Below are 20,470 nucleotides of genomic sequence, written 5' to 3' on the forward strand. Positions count from 1 at the left end.
CTTGTTTCGATGAAGTAGGACAAAACATCATTGTGGATGGCGATGTATAGCTGCTTCCATGGAGAATGAGGAAAATGAGTTGAATGGGACCTATAGGGCTCTACTATGAAGGTTTGAATGGATAAGTGAGTAATTGGCTGCGAACGGCAAAAGTGGCAACTACGATTAATTGAATCCATAAGCTTCGTCGTAGGAGGACAAAGTGACAGTTGTTGAAGCTTATGGACCCACGAGTATGTGGGAGTATGTTAGACCTGGCTCCACAAACAGTGGCTCATGGGTGATCCCTTCCATTGTATCTCACCATGACTTTGTGTGGGATTCATTGTATTTTATGTATGTATTCAGTGTATATCTAATTTTAACGATTTTTTATTTGCGGTAAATACTAGTTGACATGTGTGCAACCTAGACCTTCAAACAGATAATTATGCCAAACTCGCATGCGGATAACATTTTAGGGTGGCATTTTGAATCAAACAATATTCAAACATCAAGGTTTGAAATGTAACATTCAATCAGCCATTTTGAACTAGAAAATATTCAAACAATAAGGTTGGAAATATAACATTCGATCAGATTTTCAGGGAATCACAAATAATTTTGTTAGAGTCATTGTTATACCGATGTCTTCTAATGACATGTAAAGTGACTGATAATATAGTCTTATCTTAAGCACCTCATGTAATCTAAAAATCCAAATAAAGATCTGATGTACGGTGGATTATCTCTCACTCTTATCTCTAGTAACTAGATATACCTAAATATGTGGACTATCTCTTAACTAAGAGAAGATGAGTCTTTTTTTAGGGTTTCTCTCTCTCCTCTACCTGGACGTTTATCCTACATGACACTCTTAAGATATCATCATTGTACATGCCTTAACACTCTCTTCTTTCCGTAGGCTTTTGCTGGGCTCAATTCATAGAGCTTGGCAGATAATAGCAGTCTTCCCTTAAATGAGTGGCTTGAGGCTATAAGTTCGCCAGAAGCTATAGATGCAGGGGATTCTCTCCTCAAGCAACACGCAAATTGTATAGTACTCCCTCCGGCTACAGAAGCTCAAGAACATTTCAAGTGCTTCCTCCCTCTTGTGGTGCTTTTGTGCTAATTATGAAAAAGATACAAAGAACGGACCACAAAAAGTTTTGAGTTTTTTTTACAATATTGATACAATATGCGTCTACCACACCACACAATTTTAATCTACAACTCAGGAAACAGAAATGGCAATAGAATCTTGAATAGCACCAAAACATGTACTACGTACTCATAGCATATTTGAATTTTTAGACTATTTTCACTCAGGTGTATCTCATTTTTTGTTTCCCAGGCCGGGGATTGAATTTGGATTAGATATTTTGTGGCATGATAGATACACTTAGCATCAGGGTTGTTATGTTTTTTAAATCATTGCGTTCTTGCTGCGTTGTACTCCCTCCATCATTCCTAAATATTTGCCTTTTAGAGATTTCAACAAGTGACTACATACGAAGCAAAATGAGTGAATCTACACTCTAAAATATGTCTATATACATCCGTATGTAGTAGTCCATTTGAAATATCTAAAAAGACAAATATTTAGGAACGGAAGGAGTAGGTAGTATGAAAGCACCCTGAGGAGAGGAAGATTCTGATATGTTCTCTACAGAGATCCTTCCTCGTGAACTACAACACTTGGAAACACCAGCAGAACTCAACACACAACGAGTAAAAACAAACCATGCATGTTACTAGTGGTTTGTATGCCAACGTTAACGTTCAGCATGAGAAATAGGTAAAATCATAATGACCAACTCTCGGAAACTCCGACTAAACTCCTTCCGAACTACAACCCTTGAAACCTCCGGCTAAGATCCTTCCTTGTGAACTACAACCCTTGGAAACACCGGCAATACAACAAACCATGCACATTAATTCGTTCGCCAACGAACTGCCAAAGCTTAGTTTGGGTCAATAATGTTCTACGTATGAGAAAGATAACATATACTCCTTCCGTCTGAAATTACTTGTCACTCAAATGGATGTATCTAGCAATCAACCCTTAGAAACTCTGGCTAAAGTCCTTCCTTGTGAATTACTCCTTTTAAAGAAATATAAGAGCGTTTAGATCACTAAAATAGTAATCTAAACGCTTTTATATTTGTTTATAGAGGGAGGACAATTCTTTGAAACTCTGGCTAAACTCCTTCGTGAATTACAATTCTTGGGAACTCCAGCTGAACTCCTTCCTCGTGAATTACAATTCTTGGAAACCCCGACTAAACTCACGACACAATGACACAAACAGACCTTGCATGTCTGTTTGTGCGCCAATATTGATGTTCTGCATCAGAAATAGATGAAACTAAAATAACGCTCCCATTGTCCACATCTCAGTAGCAGAAGAAATAATGCCCTCCGCAAAAAAAAGATGAAATAATGCAGATTTACAATGAAACAATGCAGAAGGATTCATTTTGAACAACAGCCAAAACAATTGCGTGCCACACACAATGCCGCGTTAAGATATTTTTGTCTTCGAAAAGGAAGATAATCACGGGCCTTGTTGTGACGTCTGGGCTTAATAGGAATGATTTACTCATAACAAAAGTCGCACCATTTTTTTGGAAGCTCATCTAAGATCTCAGGTGGTAACTCGACGTTACAGCCGAAACCGGTGGTTGGGCTGGGGCATTACACTTGCACACAACAAACTATGTGAATATCTACATGGAAAGCAGCGGAGAACTTCATTTTACACATGTTTTCGGGTGAAACCATCTAGCCAACAACTTAGGGCCCATAAAGCAATGGCGTGGCCAAAGAGATCAATCACCTGCTGTATGCCTCCTGTTAGTGAGGTGTAAAAATAGCAAGGCATAACATACCGCCACCATCATCACCAACTGAAATCCTCCTGTTAAGAAGAGGCACTCAGTTATTCAGAAGATTCTACAATATTAATGTATAACCATTCCGACATCGAGTCCTTGTTGTCATGCATCTTATATATCATGTTAGCAGATGAAACTATGGAGTTTCCAGTATTGCACGCACAAGGCACTAGAAGTCTATCCTTTGTTTATTTGTTATTCTTTGTAATTATTCAAGTTGCCTATGAAACAATTGTTTATTGCAGTAAACTGCCGTACAGATAACTAGAATGAAAAACATGGTTTTAGCTGGAGAGAACTGCATACTCACGTGTAATATAAAGATGTAAATAAGAAAAAATATTGCATACCTTCAGATAAACAAGCTAGCACTTTTCGTGTTCGCGTCCATGGATGCACAACCATTTGAGTCCTCTTACTTGCTTGCATTGTTCATACAGTTCAGAGCTACACTTATCGGCATCGAGAAGCTTGAGCGAAGCTGGAAGACCTTTTTCTGGTAGCGACATGATGCTCTCACATTTGTTTATGATCAAATACTGTAACGACGGAAGCAGATGCAACTCTGAGGGCAGCATCTGAAGATTCATCAAGGACGACAGCTCAAGACGATGGAGTGAGTGCAGAAGTTGTAGCGCTTCCTGCTGCCCATCAGTGAATCTCGTAATCTGGCAGCCCACATCGTGAGAATCCCGAGCAAGACCAATGCGGAGTTCCTTAAGAGAGGCCAGGAGCCTACACACGGCTACTGTGAGAAAACTGGGTTCATCGATATGAAGTGTCTCAAGTGGTAAGCACACATGTTGGTCGGCAATTTCAGCCTCTTGAGCCATACGGTTCCATGCTGACACGAAGTTAGGAGCATCTCGGATTTCCAGACGTTTAAGGTTTCGAAGGGAGTTCAACTGTTCCCATGAAGACAATATAGAGCATTCTCTAATGTTCAAGCTCTCCAGTGCAGCATGAGGATGCAACTTGAGAGAAACCAATTTTTGATTCTTGATCAGATGCAATTCAATGAGTAGTGGAAGGCACACTAAGCTCTCAAGTGTCGATAACGCGTCACAACCTTCCACATGCAGGTGTCGCAGTGCCACGCAAGACTGCAGTCCCAAAGACTTCATGCTTGGGCAATACTTTAAAGTCAATGTGCTGAGTCGAATAAGGGCCTGAAAACCTTCACATAAAGATAGCAAATGGCATTCTTTGAATACCAATGTGTGTAACGCTGTACATGAAAGCAGGTAAACCGATGTTAAACTAGGACTCTGCTCCAAGTCTAGCTGAACAAGGGAGGTGAGGCTTGAGTGCTTCAATAGCATGTTGGGCAAATTATCGATCATTAAATTTACCAATGAAGAGGGAAGAATTATACAGTTGTCTGACTCTAATCCTGCTTGGAGAACCATGGATTTAAGAAGCTCGGCACAACCTTTTATAACAAGTTTTTCAAGGGAACTGAATTCTGCTAGGCCCTTCCTGCTCAAAAAAGCCATGTCAGAAGAGATGTGCAACTGTCGTATGCTCGTCAAACAGTGGACTGGGATGCAACATAGTCCTTCATGCATTGAATCTATATCATTCGATGATAAGCCTACAGCCAGCGATGTTATCTTATCACAATATGCTATCTTCAAGGATGACAGATTGGGAAGATTAGCCAGCACCCTGGATAGTTGATTCCCAGTAATGTCGCACCTTGACAAGTTGAGATCTACAAGTGAAGGTGGGAGCATGTATCCGGTTGTGAATGAAGAGAATACCTTGGGGCAAGAAGACAATGTGAACTTTCTTAGGGATATCAACTGTTGCAAGCTATTCCATGCGAGATAAGATAGATCTGGAGAGCTTGTAATTTCAATTTCTACTAAAGCAGTAAGATTATTGAATGCCAACACTTTCTCATCCAAACTTTTTAGGTTGGTATGGCCACTAATTGTTAGGGTCAGCCCATCTGATCCAACTGCGTGCTTGAGACGGAACGACATGGGTCGAACTGAGCCAGGATTTGAAATGTCCAAATCAGTTAGTATTCTGCTGACAGGGAGTGCTGGTAACTCTTCGGATCCTAGCCAATCATGTATATGAACTCGGTGGAGATTTGGTAGTCTTTGCTCATTCTCCAGGTTACCGGAATTCTGCAAAAATGGTAGCTTCTTCAAGTGATAACATGACATAATTTCAAGAACTCGTATACTTTTGGATGAGTACTCTTCATCTAAGACAGTGCAATCTGTCAATCGAGGCATCTCACGTAGCTCCAACACCTCCAGGGGACCAATTAGCAATTTTCTGATTCTAAACATGCGAACCAAGTGCAACTCTTTAAGGAATGGCATCTTTGCAATAGGTGGAAGGTCTACCCAGTCCAGGCAATGCTCCAGATGAAGAGATTGCAACGATGTAAGTGTGAAATCTGGGGTTAACCATTTGGGAGTAGCACCTCTATGTCCGTCAATTCTGAGACATCTGAGGCTTGTGGGTTGTTGAAATCCTTCAAGTACTACTGTGTGAGAAGCAGCATTGCCTTGCATTTTACCCCATGACAAATGTAAGCCACTCAAGTATACCTTGTCCTCAAGCCTAGCCATCATAGCCTCCGTTTTGCTCTCAACATTTCCAAGGTCATATATTTTCAGTGATCCTCTGAGCTCCGATAGAGTGCTTAATTGATCAATACTAAATTCTTTGTTCTTACTTACATTGAAAGCCTTGAGCTCCTGAAGAAATTTCAGTTTCCCAACAGCAGCAATTTTCTCATGTAAATTCTCAAAGGCAAGAAAGTGGCGCAGGTTTACAAGATCGCTGAACCCTCTTGGTAACTCCATATGAGATCCAAAATTATGTATTATATTAATGTCAATGACCTCTAGATGGTACAGTCTACATATGGACTCTGGCAACTGCAAATTTGAAGTTGCATAAGCAGCGCGCAGCTCCAGATAACGAAGATGAATAAATGCTGCAGGGTTACATATCAAAGAACTCAAATCATCAAACATCATTTCCAGTTTTAATACACGAATGGCTCTGAACTCATCGAATTTGTCTCGAAATACTTCAGAAAAGTTTGAGTCATATCTACCAATCAACATAATTGTGCTCACGTTCTTAGGTTGGAATGCACCAATTGCTTCAACAAATTCCTGTCTGAAAGATTCATTAGGTGCCATACTGCCATCTCCTTTTGGACGATATGCTGATTCTGTAACAACACTAACATGGCGAACAAACTTTGGTGTTTCTCTAGATCCTAGGGCATCTATAGTAAAACATTCATCAGAAGAAACCATCTGTGCTAGATCGTGAATCAGATCATGCATGATGTAAGAAAGCCCTGTTGGTTCGTATTGAATAAACCCACAGTCCACGAGCTCATTGAAGTAATCACGTCCTACATCTTCTATTCTTTTGCTTTCTTTGGGACGCACAAAACCGTGTGCAATCCATATGTTAACCAGTTGTTCAGCATTGAAATGGTAATTCTTAGGGAACAGTGAACAATATGAGAAGCACGGTTGAAGAAGGAAAGGCAGATGGTTGTAGCTAATCCTCAATGCCGGTATGATGTCTTCGTTGCTTTCTTGATATTTCCATTCAGTGCTGTCTAAAATTTTCCTCCAATGCTCAACATCAAGCTTTTTTCTTAGTAGTGTTCCAACAGTTTTAGCAGCCAAAGGATATCCCTTTAATTTCTCTGCTATCTGACGCCCGATATACACTAGCTTCTGTTGCTCTTTCCTGTTCCCAAATGCACATTCCTTGAATAAAGCCCAAAAATTCTCTTCCGTTAGACCGTCCAGCTTAATTTCATCCTTTGCGCCTGTCATTTTCGCAACAGAAAATTTCCTTGTGGTTACCAAAACCTTATTTCCCTTGACTTTAGTGCTGCGAAGTGGAGCTAGGAATGTGTCCCATCGACTCAGGTCATGGTCTTCCCATATGTCATCCATAACAAGTAGTAACCTCTTTGACTTCACTCCATCCTCGACAAACTTTTGGAGCTTGGTCAAGTCCTCAATCCCCTCAAATCTATCACCATATATGCATTCAAGCAAATCATGTGTAAGCTTAACCTCATCAAAAGTAACAGACACATAGATCCATAGACGCAGGATAAAATGCTGTGCGATGCTAGCATCATTATACACCAAACGGGCTAAGGTGGTCTTGCCAACACCGCCGTTTCCGACAATGGCGAAAACTGATATACCTTCATCCTTTGTTTCGCTACACACAAGTGTGTTGATTATATGACTCTGCTCCTTGTCCCTCCCATAAATTCTGGGTTCAATAACAGCAGGAGTTGTCTCCCTGAAGTCCGTGTCTGGAGAGCCCATTCTGAGAGCAAGGAAGTCCAGCTCCTCAAGTTTGAGCGCCTTGCGTGCGTCACGTTGCATCTCATTGAGCTGATTGACACTGTCTGATATCCTATATAAGATCTCATTCTTATCTAGCTTCATCCGTGGCACAACAGAATTTGCCTCGTCGGCGCCGTACATGACAAGCTGTAGTTTAGATGGATCCAAGGCTGATGATGGATCAACAGTACTAGTGCGGTTCTGCTGGAATAAATCATCAGACTTGCTGTCACGAATTTCTCCATGCTCCATTTGGTCCATAAGGCGGTTCACAGACTATCAGGTTCAGATGAAATAAAAATATCAGAAACAAATCAGCTTAGAAGGAGCATCTAGCTCCACTAAGGCTAAATGAATGAATGAACAAATAGAAATGGGAATTGGAAGCGTGGACAACCTTGTCGACAAGCTGAAGTTTAGATGGATCCAAGGATAATGATGGATCGACAATACTAGTGTGGTTCAATTGGTCCATAAGGTTGTTCATATACTAACAGATTAAACAAAAATGTCCGAAACATATGTACTGAAGAAGGCTAAGCGATATACTATGCCTAAATGAATGGGTGAGAAAAAAACGGGAATCAGAAGCGTGGACAACCTCGTCGATGGCGCCGGCAGCCTCCGCCCGTCCCTCTTCCCGGATGCGGTGGTAGTCCAGTTCGTCCAGCAGCGTGTCGGCCCGGAACACCTCGCGGCGGAAATCTTTAAGGAGGAACCCATGGAGAGACCTGTTCTGCAGCTCGCCGCCTGCCGCGGCGGCGTCGAGCGTCTGCCTGGCGCCATCGAGGGCCGCCGTGAGCCCCTCCACCTCAAGGGCGATGCCGGCGCGGGCCGACCAAGCCTGCAGCGCGCAGGCGGCCGGGACGATGGCCTGCGCCGCCGTATCCATGTCCGCCACCCTGGGCTCGTGCGGTTGTTCAACAAGGAGAGGAGAAGACAAAGAACAAGGCGAAAATTAGTCCGTGATATCTCGTCTCGACCCAGATATTTCCGCCGTTTTGGCAGGATTGCTTTGGACGGATGCTGTTGTCTGTCTCTCTCTTCAGTTGTTAACAAATCTCACCCCGGCAGCAAAACCAAGGGCTTCCACGTATGTACTGACCGTATCAAGTATCCAGGAGTGGATCTACTTGTGACATGGACTTTGAAGATAGATTCAACTGTAAACTGTACTCTTACCTCTTCCGTTCACAAATATAAAATGTTTCCTAAATGATAAGTACCACGCGTGTGGCACGAAAACATCCGGTCCAAATGCTTTTCATACCGTCCGATTTACACAAAATGAATCTTGATATGATCTGGTGCCAGTCATCGTTTCAGAATAGTTCGGGCAGCAACCAAACCGAGAGAACGAAAAAACCTTATCCTCGTACTTGTCAATGCTCACCCAACCCACACAACCACACTCTGTCATGTTCCCCTCACCTTTCGTCCTCTCGCACAACGGCCGTCCCCTCGCACCCCGGCGAGATCCCCGTCCTCCGGCCTCCCAGCTCCGCCGTCTTAGCTGTTTCCTAGGGTGGCCCGCACCTCGGAGAACTCCGCGACATGAGGGCATTCAGCATCCACCCCGCCGGAGCGACCTCTTCCTCTGGGCGGCCCGACCTCTCCCCGGGGTGGCGTGTTCTCTCCGAAATAAGAGGGCAAGAGACCATCGGGCTCCCATCCCCATGCCGCGGCGACTACATCTACCCCCACGTCGGGGAGCTCGTCCCCTTCGTGGACGCGCGGATCCACGAGCTCGCCGCTCTCGAGTGCATCCACACCGCCTCGGTCCTTCCCTGCCTCGCCGGACGTGCCATCATCCTTGCCGAGGTGAGTCACCCCCCTCCCCCCTTTGCTTACATGCTCGGCTGTAGGCGCTCACATCACTCAAGACCATGTCTTTCGGCCATGGGCAACATCGGCCTACAACACTCACACACACAGGCACCAGACCCACGCGTGCTGGCTTAGTTTGCGATGCCTGCACGCCTCACCGGTGGCTCCCGTGGCTGTGTTGTGCGTCCACGAAGATATGAATTGTGCATTAGAACTGCCAACTTGCTGTAAAAGTTGCCATGTGATTTCAGTTTACAAGGCAAGACAAGAAAAAAGTTCCCATGTGGTTTATTTCTAATTTCCATGCCTATATGACAGAAACTGCAATCGCCCATTTTTGTTTTTGAAAAATGGAAGTTACCGTGACAAGGTACTTAACTATACAATACTTGCCATGAGCAGACTGGACCAAAAAATGCTGTGTGGTTTTAACTTGCAAGGTGATTTTTTTCTGAATTTATCATGAATTACGTACCGTTTAATTGGATATACCATGGGGAATTCACTATGAATTGCATATTTGTGTATAGGTTCCATCTTTTTGTGTTTACTAAATAGTTGCCATGGCAATTTCTTTCCATACGTTTTTGGCTACTAATTTCCTATACCATGGAAAATTGCTGTTCAATTGTCAGAGATCGTTTTTCACCATGTCAAACTGGATTGTGTGTAAACTTAAATTTGAAGCATACATTTTTTGTTTTATCAAAAGTTGCCACTGATAGAACCCATTTGCTATGTTTTTTGATACACCATGGCATTTTTGTTTTTATCAAAAGTTGCCATGATAGCTTCTAATCTACATCAGTTGACATGACAAATTTACAATCCTTTTATAGATACCATATATTTGTTTAGTAAATATCAACCACGACATTTTTTCAATAATGAATTTGCCATGTTTCTCCATAGACCATGGCAAATTTATATTTGTTTTCAGAGATCATTTTTACCATGTCAATGTACCATGGCAAATATATCACATGAACAATGGCAATTTTTTCATAACAACCCCTGGCAAAATTGTGCTTCACATAGAATGGAATTTTGTTTTTATACACACAATTGCTACGACCTACATAAGCTTCTTCTGCCATGCTTTTCACATGGCATGGCATTTTTTTCTCATTTTTTCTTTTTAACGTTCCGAAAAAATGGCATCAGATGGTATTGGAAATTTTTATTTTCTATGGTATGTTTTTGCCATGGCAAATTATGATGACAAAGCAAGAAATTATATTGAAAAATGATGTCATAGTTGCCATGGTCAAATTATTGTTTTAAGGATAAGTTGCCATGGCATTTTATCCCTTTTTATAATTTTCCATGGAAAATTATAAAATCGAAAAAATATGGCAATTTTTACTTTTCATTAGCCATGGAAAATTTTCCTATATTGACAAGGCAAATTTACATATAATGCCCAGACAAATTCCTTGAACCTCTTCCTTTTCTTTTGTAAATATTAATTTTTATGATTGCCATGTCAATTTTATCTATTTTCCACATGGCAAATTTACCAATATGGACCATGGCAACATGGCAAATCTTCTTTTGAACGGGACCATGGCAAACTTAGTGTATCCTTCATGGCAATGGTAGTTTATGGAGCATGGCAATTTTTCATCCTTCTTTGCAACATGGCAAAATTTATTTGTGAACAGGACCATGGCAAACTTAGTGTACATATCATGACAAATGTAGGTTATGGCGCATGGCAATTTATAATTTAATGGAGCATGGCAAATTTTCTCCCTTCTTTTGCAACATGACAAGTTTTCTTTTTTGAACGGACTATGGAAAAATTAGTGTGTGTATCAAGGAAAATGTAATTGATGGAGCATGGCAATTTCCAATTATATGGACCATGGAAAATTTTCGTTCCTTTTTTTGCAACATTCGCGACCGTGGAAAATTTAATGTATGTATCATGGGAATGATATTGTATGGATCATGGCATTTTGTAGTCCATGGATCATTATATATAGAAGATTTTCTAACAAAGTTGCCATGGCCCCATGGCAACATTTGTTTTACTCACATTTCTCGTTTAATACCATCGCAATTTTATTTGCACCATGGCAAATTAAGTTCAAGCATGGAAAATGTAGTTTATGGATCATGGAAATTTTCTTGTTCTTTTGCAACAAGGCCAAACTTACTTTTATTTTTGACCATGACAATGTAGCTCCCCCCAGCCTAGACGACGAATAAGATGCCGAGCAGGAGGTCATCTATAATTTTTGATTGCTCCATGCTATTATATTATCTATTTTGGATGTTAATGGGCTTCATTTTACACTTTTATATCATTTTTGGGACTAACCTATTAACCGGAGGCCCAACCCAAATTGCTTTTTTTTGTGCCTATTTTAGGGTTTCGAAGAAAAGGAATATCAAACGGAGTCCAAACGAAATGAAACTTTCGGGAACGTGATTTCCTCAATGAACATGATCCAGGAGACTTGGAGTGTGCGTCGAGAAACAACGGAGGAAGGCACGAGGCAGGGGGCGCGCCTACCCCCCCGGGCGCGCCCTCCACCCTCGTGGGTCCTCCGTTGCTCCACCGACGTACTTCTTCCTCCTATATATATCCACGTACCCCCAAACATCCAGGAGCACCACGAAAACCTAATTCCACCGCCGCAACGTTCTGTACCCGAGAGATCCCATCTTGGGGCCTTTTTCGGAGCTCCACCGGAGGGGGCATCGATCACGGAGGGCCTCTACATCAACTCCATGGCCTCTCCGGTGATGTGTGAGTAGTTTACTTCAGACCTACGGGTCCATAGTTATTAGCTAGATGGCTTCTTCTCTCTCTTTGGATATCAATACAAAGTTCTCCTCGATCTTCTTGGAGATCTATTTGATGTAATCTTCTTTTGTGGTGTGTTTGTCGAGATCCGATGAATTGTGGGTTTATGATCCAGATTATCTATGAACAATATTTGATTCTTCTCTGAATTCTTTTATGTATGATTGGTTTATCTTTGCAAATCTCTTCGAATTATCAGTTTGGTTTGGCCTACTAGATTGATCTTTCTTGCAATGGGAGAAGTGCTTAGCTTTGGGTTCAATCTTGCGGTGTTCGATCCTAGTGACAGAAAGGGAACCGATACGTATTGTATTGTTGTCATCGCGGATAAAAAGATGGGGTTTATATCATATTGCATGAGTTTATCCCTCTACATCATGCCATCTGACTTAAAGCATTACTCTGTTCTCTTGAACTTAATACTCTAGATGCAAGTTGGATAGGGGTCGATGTGTGGAGTAATAGTAGTAGATGCAGAATCATTTCGGTCTACTTGTCTCGGACGTGATGCCTATATACATGATCATACCTAGATATTCTCATAACTATGCTCAATTCTATCAATTGCTCGACAGCAATTCGTTTACCCACCGTAATACTTATGCTCTTGAGAGAAGACACTAGTGAAACAATGGCCCCCGGGTCTATCTTCTATCATATTAATCTTCCAATATTTAGTTATTTCTATTGCCATTAATTTTACTTTGCATCTTTTATTCCTGCTTATCATAAAAATACCAAAAATATTATCTTATCACACCTATCAGATCTCACTCTCGTAAGTGATCGTGAAGGGATTGACAACCCCTTTATCGCGTTGGTTGCAAGGTTCTTATTTGTTTGTGTAGGTGCGTGGGACTTGAGCGTGATCTCCTACTGGATTGATACCTTGGTTCTCAAAAACTGAGGGAAATACTTACGATACTTTCCTGCATTACCCTTTCCTCTTCAAGGGAAAACCAACCCAGTGCTCAAGAGGTAGAAAGAAGGATTTATGGCACCGTTGCCGGGGAGATTCACGCCAAGTCAAGCACAAGTCAAGACATACCAAGTACCCATCACAGACTCTTATCCCTCGCATTACATTATTTGCCATTTTCCTCTCGTTTTCCTCTCCCCCACTTCACCCTTGCCGTTTTATTCGCCCTCTTTTCGTCTCCCCCTCTCTTCTCGTTCCCCTTCTCTTTTTCCATTTGCCTTTTTGCCCGTTCTTGTTTGCTTGTGTGTTAGATTGCTTACTTGTCACGATGGCTCAAGATAATACTAAATTGTGTGACTTTGCCAATACCAGCAATAATGATTTTATTAGCACTCTGATTGCTCCTCTTACCGATGCTAAATCTTGTGAAATTAATACTGCTTTGCTGAATCTTGTCATGAAAGATCCGTTTTCTGGCCTTCCTAGTGAAGATGCCGCTACCCATCTAAACAACTTTGTTGATTTGGGTGATGTGCAAAAGAAGAAAGATGTGGATAATGATATTGTTAGATTGAAGCTATTCCCGTTTTTGCTTAGAGATCGTGCTAGAGCTTGGTTTTCTTCTTTGCCTAAAATAGTATTGGTTCATGGAATAAGTGGAAAGATGCTTTTATATCTAAGTATTTTCCTCCCGCTAAGATCATCTCTCTTAGAAACGATATTATGAATTTTAAGCAACTTGATCATGAACATGTTGCACAATCTTGGGAGAGGATGAAATCAATGATACGTAATTGCCCATCACATGGTTTGAATCTTTGGATGATTATACCGAATTTTTATGCCGGATTGAAATTTTCTTCTAGAAATATTTTAGATTCGTTCGCGAGAGGCACTTTTATGGAAATCACTTTAGGAGAAGCTACCAAACACCTAGATAATATTATGGTTAATTATTCTCAATGGCACACCGAAAGATCTCCTAGTAAAAAAGTGCATGCGATAGAAGAAATTAATATTTTGAGTGGAAAGATGGATGAACTTATGAAATTGTTTGCTAATAAGAGTTCTCCTACTGATCCTAATGATATGCCTTTGTCTACTTTGATTGAGAATAATAATGAATCTATGGATGTGAATTTTGTTGGTAGGAACAATTTTGGTAATAACGCGTATAGAGGTAATTTTAATTCTAGGCCGTTTCCTAGTAATTCCTCTAATAGTTATGGTAATTTCTACAACAATTCTTATGGAAATTATAGTAAGATGCCCTCTGATTTTGAATCTAATATTAAAGAATTTATTAGTTCACAGAAGAGTTTCAATGCTTTGATTGAAGAAAAATTGCTTAAGATTGATGAGTTGGCTAGGAACGTGGATAGAATTTCTCTTGATGTTGATTCTTTGAAACTTAGATCTATTCCACCTAAGCATGATATCAACGAGTCTCTCAAAGCCATGAGAATTTCCATTGATGAGTGCAAAGAAAGAACCGCTAGAATGCGTGCTAAGAAAGATTGTTTTGTGAAAGCGTGTTCCTCTAGTTTTCATGATAATAAGGATGAAGATCTAAAAGTTATTGATGTGTCCCCTATTAAATCTTTGTTTTGCAATATGAATCTTGATAATGATGGGGCTGAAGATAAGCCAGCTTTACCTAGAAGGCGTTCTAAAAATTTGGAGTCTTTAGATCTTGATGCAAAAATTGTTAAAAGTGGGATTGAAGAGATTAGAACTTTAAATAGCAATGAACCCACTATCTTGGATTTCAAGAAATTTAATTATGATAATTTCTCTTTGATAGATTGTATTTCCTTGTTGCAATCCGTGCTAAATTCTCCTCATGCTTATAGTCAAAATAAAGCTTTTACTAAACATATCGTTGATGCTTTGATGCAATCTTATGAAGAAAAACTTGAGTTGGAAGTTTCTATCCCTAGAAAACTTTATGATGAGTGGGAACCTACTACTAAAATTAAAATTAAAGATCATGAGTGTTATGCTTTGTGTGATTTGGGTGCTAGTGTTTCCACGATTCCAAAAACTTTGTGTGATTTGTTAGGCTTCCATGATTTTGATGATTGTTCTTTAAACTTGCACCTTGCCGATTCCACTATTAAGAAACATATGGGAAGAATTAATAATGTTCTTATTGTTGAAAATAGGAACTATATTCCCGTATATTTCACTGTTTTTGATATAGATTTCAATCCTTCTTGTCCTATTATTCTTGGTAAACCTTTCCTTAGAACGATTGGTGCAATTATTGATATGAAGGAAGGGAATATTAGATTCCAATTTCCGTTAAGGAAAGGCATGGAACACTTCCCTAGAAATAAAATTAAATTACCATATGAATCTATTATGAGAGCTACTTACGGATTGCCTTCCAAATATGGCAATACCTAGATCTATCCTCGCTTTTATGCCTAGCTAGGGGCGTTAAACGATAGCGCTTGTTGGGAGGCAACCCAATTTTATTTTTTATTCCTTGCTTTTTTATCCTGTTTAGTAATAAATAATTTATCTATCCTCTATGTTGGTTGTGTTTTTTGTGTTTAATTAGTGTTTGTGCCAAGTAGAACCATTGGGAAGACTTGGCGAAAGTCTTTTTGATCTTGCTGTAAAAAACAGAAACTTTAGCGATCACGAGAATTGCTGCCATTTTTATTTGGAAAAATGATATTTTGTTATTTCTTTTTGCAGATGATTAATAGATAAATTCCTCACGTCCAGCAACTTATTTTAGAATTTTTAGGATTCCAGAAGTTGGCGTTAGCTACAGATTACTGCAGACTGTTCTGTTTTTGACGGATTCTGTTTTTCGTGTGTTGTTTGCTTATTTTGATAAATCTATGGCTACTAAAAGAGTTTATAAACCATAGAGAAGTTTCAATACAGTAGGTTTAACATCAATATAAATAAAGAATGAGTTCATTACAGTACCTTGAAGTGGTGTTTTGTTTTCTTTCACTAACGGAGCTCACGAGATTTTCTATTTTGAGTTTTGTGTTGTGAAGTTTTCATGTTTTGGGTTAAGATTTGATGGATTATGGAACAAGGAGTGGCAAGAGCCTAAGCTTGGGGATTCCCATGGTACCCCAAGGTAAAATTCAAGGACACCAAAAAGCCTAAGCTTGGGGATGCCCCGGAAGGCATCCCCTCTTTCGTCTTCGTCTATCAGTAACTTTACTTGGAGCTATATTTTTATTCACCACATCATATGTGTTTTGCTTGGAGCGTCTTGTATGATTTGAGTCTTTGATTTTTATTTTACCACAATCATCCTTGCTGTACACACCTTTTGAGAGAGACTCACATGATTTGAAATTTATTAGAATACTCTATGTGCTTCACTTATATCTTTTGAGTTATATAATTTTTTACTCCATGTGCTTCACTTATATCTTTTGAGCTATATGGTTTTTGCTCTAGTTCTTCACTTATATCTTTTAGAGCACGGTGGTGGTTTTATTTTATAGAAGTAATTGATCTCGCATGCTTCACTTATATTATTTTGAGAGTCCTTTACAACAACATGGCAATAATAAAAACTTTCATACAAGTGCATTGAATACTATGAGAAGTTTGATACTTGATAATTGTTTTGAGATATGGAGATGGTGATATTAGAGTCATGCTAGTTGAGTAGTTGTCAATTTGAGAAATACTTGTGTTAAAGTTTGTGATTCCCGTAGCATGCACGTATGGTGAACCGTTATGTGACGAAGTCGGAGCATGATTTATTTATTGATTGTCTTCCTTATGAGTGGCGGTCGGGGACGAGAGATGGTCTTTTCCTACCAATCTATCCCCCTAGGAGCATGCGCGTAATACTTTTCTTTGATAACTTGTAGATTTTTGCAATAAGTATGTGAGTTCTTTATGACTAATGTTGAGTCCATGGATTATACGCACTCTCACCCTTCCACCATTGCTAGCATCTCTAGTATCGCGCAACTTTCGCCGGTACCATAAACCCACCATATACCTTCCTCAAAACAGCCACCATACCTACCTATTATGGCATTTCCATAGCCATTCCGAGATATATTGCCATGCAACTTTCCATCGTTCCGTTATTATGACACGCTTCATCATTGTCATATTTCTTGCATGATCATGTAATTGACATCGTATTTGTGGCAAAGCCACCGTTCACAATTTTCATACATGTCACTCATGCATCATTGCACATCCTGGTACACCGCCGGAGGCATTCACATAGAGTCATATTTTGTTCTAAGTGTCGAGTTGTAATTCTTGAGTTGTATGTAAATAAAAGTGTGATGATCATCATTATTAGAGCATTGTCCCAAGTGAGGAAAGGATGATGGAGACTATGATTCCCCCACAAGTTGGGATGAGACTCCGGACGAAAAAATGAAAGAAAAAGAGAAAGGCCATAAAAAAGGCCCACAAAAAAATGAGAGAAAAAGAGAGAAGGGCAATGTTACTATCCTTTTTCCACACTTGTGCTTCAAAGTAGCACCATGATCTTCATGATAGAGAGTCTCCTATGATATCACTTTCATATACTAGTGGGAATTTTTCAATATAGAACTTGGCTTGTATATTCCAATGATGGGCTTCCTCAAATTGCCCTAGGTCTTTGTGAGCAAGCAAGTTGGATGCACGCCCACTTAGTTTCTTTTGTTGAGCTTTCATACACTTATAGCCCTAGTGCATCCGTTGCATGGCAATCCCTAATCACTCACATTGATATCTATTAATGGGCATCTCCATAGCCCATTGATACGCCTAGTTGATGTGAGACTATCTTCTCCTCTTTTGTCTTCTCCACAACCACCATTCTATTCCACCATATAGTGCTATATCCATGGCTCACACACATGTATTGCGTAAAGATTGAAAAAGTTTGAGAACATCAAAAGTATGAAACAATTGCTTGGCTTGTCATTGGGGTTGTGCACGATTTAAATATTTTGTGTGGTGAAGATGGAGCATAGCCAGACTATATGATTTTGTAGGGATAACTTACTTTGGCCATGTTATTTTGAGAAGACATGATTGCTTAGTTAGTATGCTTGAAGTATTATTATTTTTATGTCAATATTAAACTTATATCTTGAATCTTATGGATATGAACATTCATGCCACAATAAAGAAAAATTACATTGAGACATATGTTAGAAAGCATTCCACATCAAACATTCTTCTTTTATCATTTACCTACTCGAGGGCGAGCAGGAATTAAGCTTGGGGATGCTTGATACGTCTCCAACATATCTATAATTTTTGATTGCTCCATGCTATTATATTATCTATGTTGGATGTTAATGGGCTTTATTTTACACTTTTATATTATTTTTGGGACTAACCTACTAATATGAGGCCCAATCCAAATTGTTGTTTTTTTTGCCTATTTTAGGGTTTCGAAGAAAAGGAATATCAAACGGAGTCCAAATGGAATGAAACCTTCTGAAAGATCGTGGATGTCGCCTAGAGGGGGGGGGGGAATAGGCGTTTTAAAATAATTACGATTTAGGCTTGAACAAATGCGGAATAAAACTAGCGGTAAATTTGTCAAGCACAAAACCTAAAACAATAAGGCTCACCTATGTGCACCAACAACTTATGCTAATCAAGACAAGCAACTATGTGATAGCAAGATATATGACAAGAAACAATATGGCTATCACAAAGTAAAGTGCATAAGTAAAGAGCTCGGGTAAGAGATAACCGAGGCACGCGGAGACGACGATGTATCTCGAAGTTCACACCCTTGCGGATGCTAATCTCCGTTTGGAGCGGCGTGGAGGCACAATGCTCCCCAAGAAGCCACTAGGGCCACCGTAATCTCCTCACGCCCTCGCACAATGCAAGATGCCGTGATTCCACTAAGGGACCCTTGAGGGCGGTCACCGAACCCGTACAAATGGCAACCCTTGGGAGCGGTCACCGAACCCGTACACTTTGGCAACCCTTGGGGGCGGTCACCGGTACCCGTCAAATTGCTCGGGGCGATCTCCACAACCTAATTAGAGACCCCGACGCTTGCCCGGAGTTTTACACCACAATGATTGAGCTCCGAACAACACCAACCGTCTAGGGCGCCAAGGCACCCAAGAGGAACAAGCTCTAGGGTGCCCAAACACCCAAGAGTAATAAGCTTCTCAAACTTCACTTCCATGTATCACCGTGGAGAACTCAAACCGATGCACCAAATGCAATGGCAAGGGCACACGGAGTGCCCAAGTCCTTCTCTCTCAAATCCCACCAGAGCAACTAATGCTAGGGAGGAAAATGAGAGGAAGAACAAGAAGGAGAACACCAAGAACTCCAAGATCTAGATCCAAGGGGTTCCCCTCACATAGAGGAGAAAGTGATTGGTAGAAATGTGGATCTAGATCTCCTCTCTCTTTTCCCTCAAAAACTAGCAAGAATCCATGGAGGGAGTGAGAGTTAGCAAGCTCAAAGAAGGTCAACAATGGGGGCAAAAACAAGCTCCAGAGATAGAGAACCATTGGGGGAGAATACCCCCTTAAATAGGTCCCCACGAATCTGCCCGTTATGTACAGAATAACATAGGAGCGGTACAACCTCTATGAGCACCGGTACAACCGGTAACAGGCAATAAGTGGTACAACCGGCCCACAACCGCCCAACAACCGCACCACAACAGTGAACAGTCCGGTGGTAGAGCGGTACATGACCGGTACAACCTCCGGACCAGTTCTGGAGCGGTACAACCGCTCCAAACACCGGTTGTACCGGTCAAGCGGTACAACCTCTCCATGGGGCGGTACAACCTCTCTGTGTAAAACAGGCAATATCAAAACAGCCACAACTTTCGCATACGAGCTCCGAATTCAACGAAACCAAGTTTGTTGGAAAGCTAATGACAAGGGCTAACACAATCTTGAGAGAAAAATCAATAAGAAGCAAATGAGAAAAGGACCATAATAAAATGGTGAGAACCCTTCCTCGGAAAGACCGGTAAAACCTCCAACACCGAAAACATCATAGAAGATGCATGCGAACTTCGTTTTCGATGAACTCAAGCTTGTCATCAAGATGACCATAAGCTCTCAGACTCACAAATGGAACCAAACAAGAACCAAGAAAGATGATGCAAGGATGCAATGGTTTGAGCTCTCGACTAATGATACGATCAAGCTACTCCCTAGAGAGCCCCCCTTGATAGTACGGCAATCGATCCTACAACCCGGTCTCCCAACTACCACTATGAGACCGGTAAAATAGAAAACCTATCAAGGGCAAACCTTTGCCTTGCACATATTCCACTTGAGCTAGATGATGACGATCTTGACTTCCTCAAGTTGGACCACCTTTCTTGATTGTGTTGGCTCGATGAAGACTAGTTGATTGCTCCCCCATACTCCACTATGGGTGAGCCACTCTTTGGCACATCTTCACAATTCCATTGACACCACAATGGACAACAAGCTTCAAGCTTGATTGATCCCCCATAATCCATTATGGGTGAGCCTCTCTTCGAGTTGCTCCACTTGAACTTGCACACTGCAAACGTGATGACGATCACCACTTGATGTCATCCTCCATGGGTTGTATGAGATCTTCCTCTTGACGCAAGACCATGGAAACATACCATACCATGGGATCACTTGATCCCTCTCGGTACTTCTTCTATGCTTTGTGAGTTGATCAACTTGATTCACTCTTGACT

General features: G+C 40.8%; 1 protein-coding gene across 1 annotated transcript; it reads right to left on the bottom strand.

Annotated features, from left to right (window-relative positions):
* Positions 1-3,241: 3,241 nt before the first annotated feature.
* On the bottom strand, positions 3,242-8,146 carry LOC125519514 (putative disease resistance protein RGA1). Its single transcript, XM_087535761.1, has 2 exons — positions 7,839-8,146; positions 3,242-7,513 (listed from the first exon to the last, which is right to left on the bottom strand). The coding sequence occupies exons 1-2, from the start codon at positions 8,127-8,129 to the stop codon at positions 3,242-3,244; spliced, it is 4,563 nt and encodes a 1,520-aa protein (XP_087391887.1). The 5' UTR covers positions 8,130-8,146.
* Between the last annotated feature and the right edge of the window lie 12,324 nt (positions 8,147-20,470).

This window comes from Triticum urartu, chromosome 7A, assembly GCF_056163025.1.
Source record: "Triticum urartu cultivar PI428250 chromosome 7A, HENAU_Tu73, whole genome shotgun sequence".
Lineage (NCBI taxonomy): Eukaryota > Viridiplantae > Streptophyta > Magnoliopsida > Poales > Poaceae > Triticum > Triticum urartu.

Excerpts from the sequence above, each read along its gene's own strand:
- LOC125519514 (XM_087535761.1), bottom strand. The coding sequence starts at position 8,129 with ATGGATACGGCGGCGCAGGCCATCGTCCCGGCCGCCTGCGCGCTGCAG. Across the intron at positions 7,514-7,838 it reads CTGCCGGCGCCATCGACGAG|TCTGTGAACCGCCTTATGGA; the intron begins GTTGTCCACGCT and ends TGAACCTGATAG.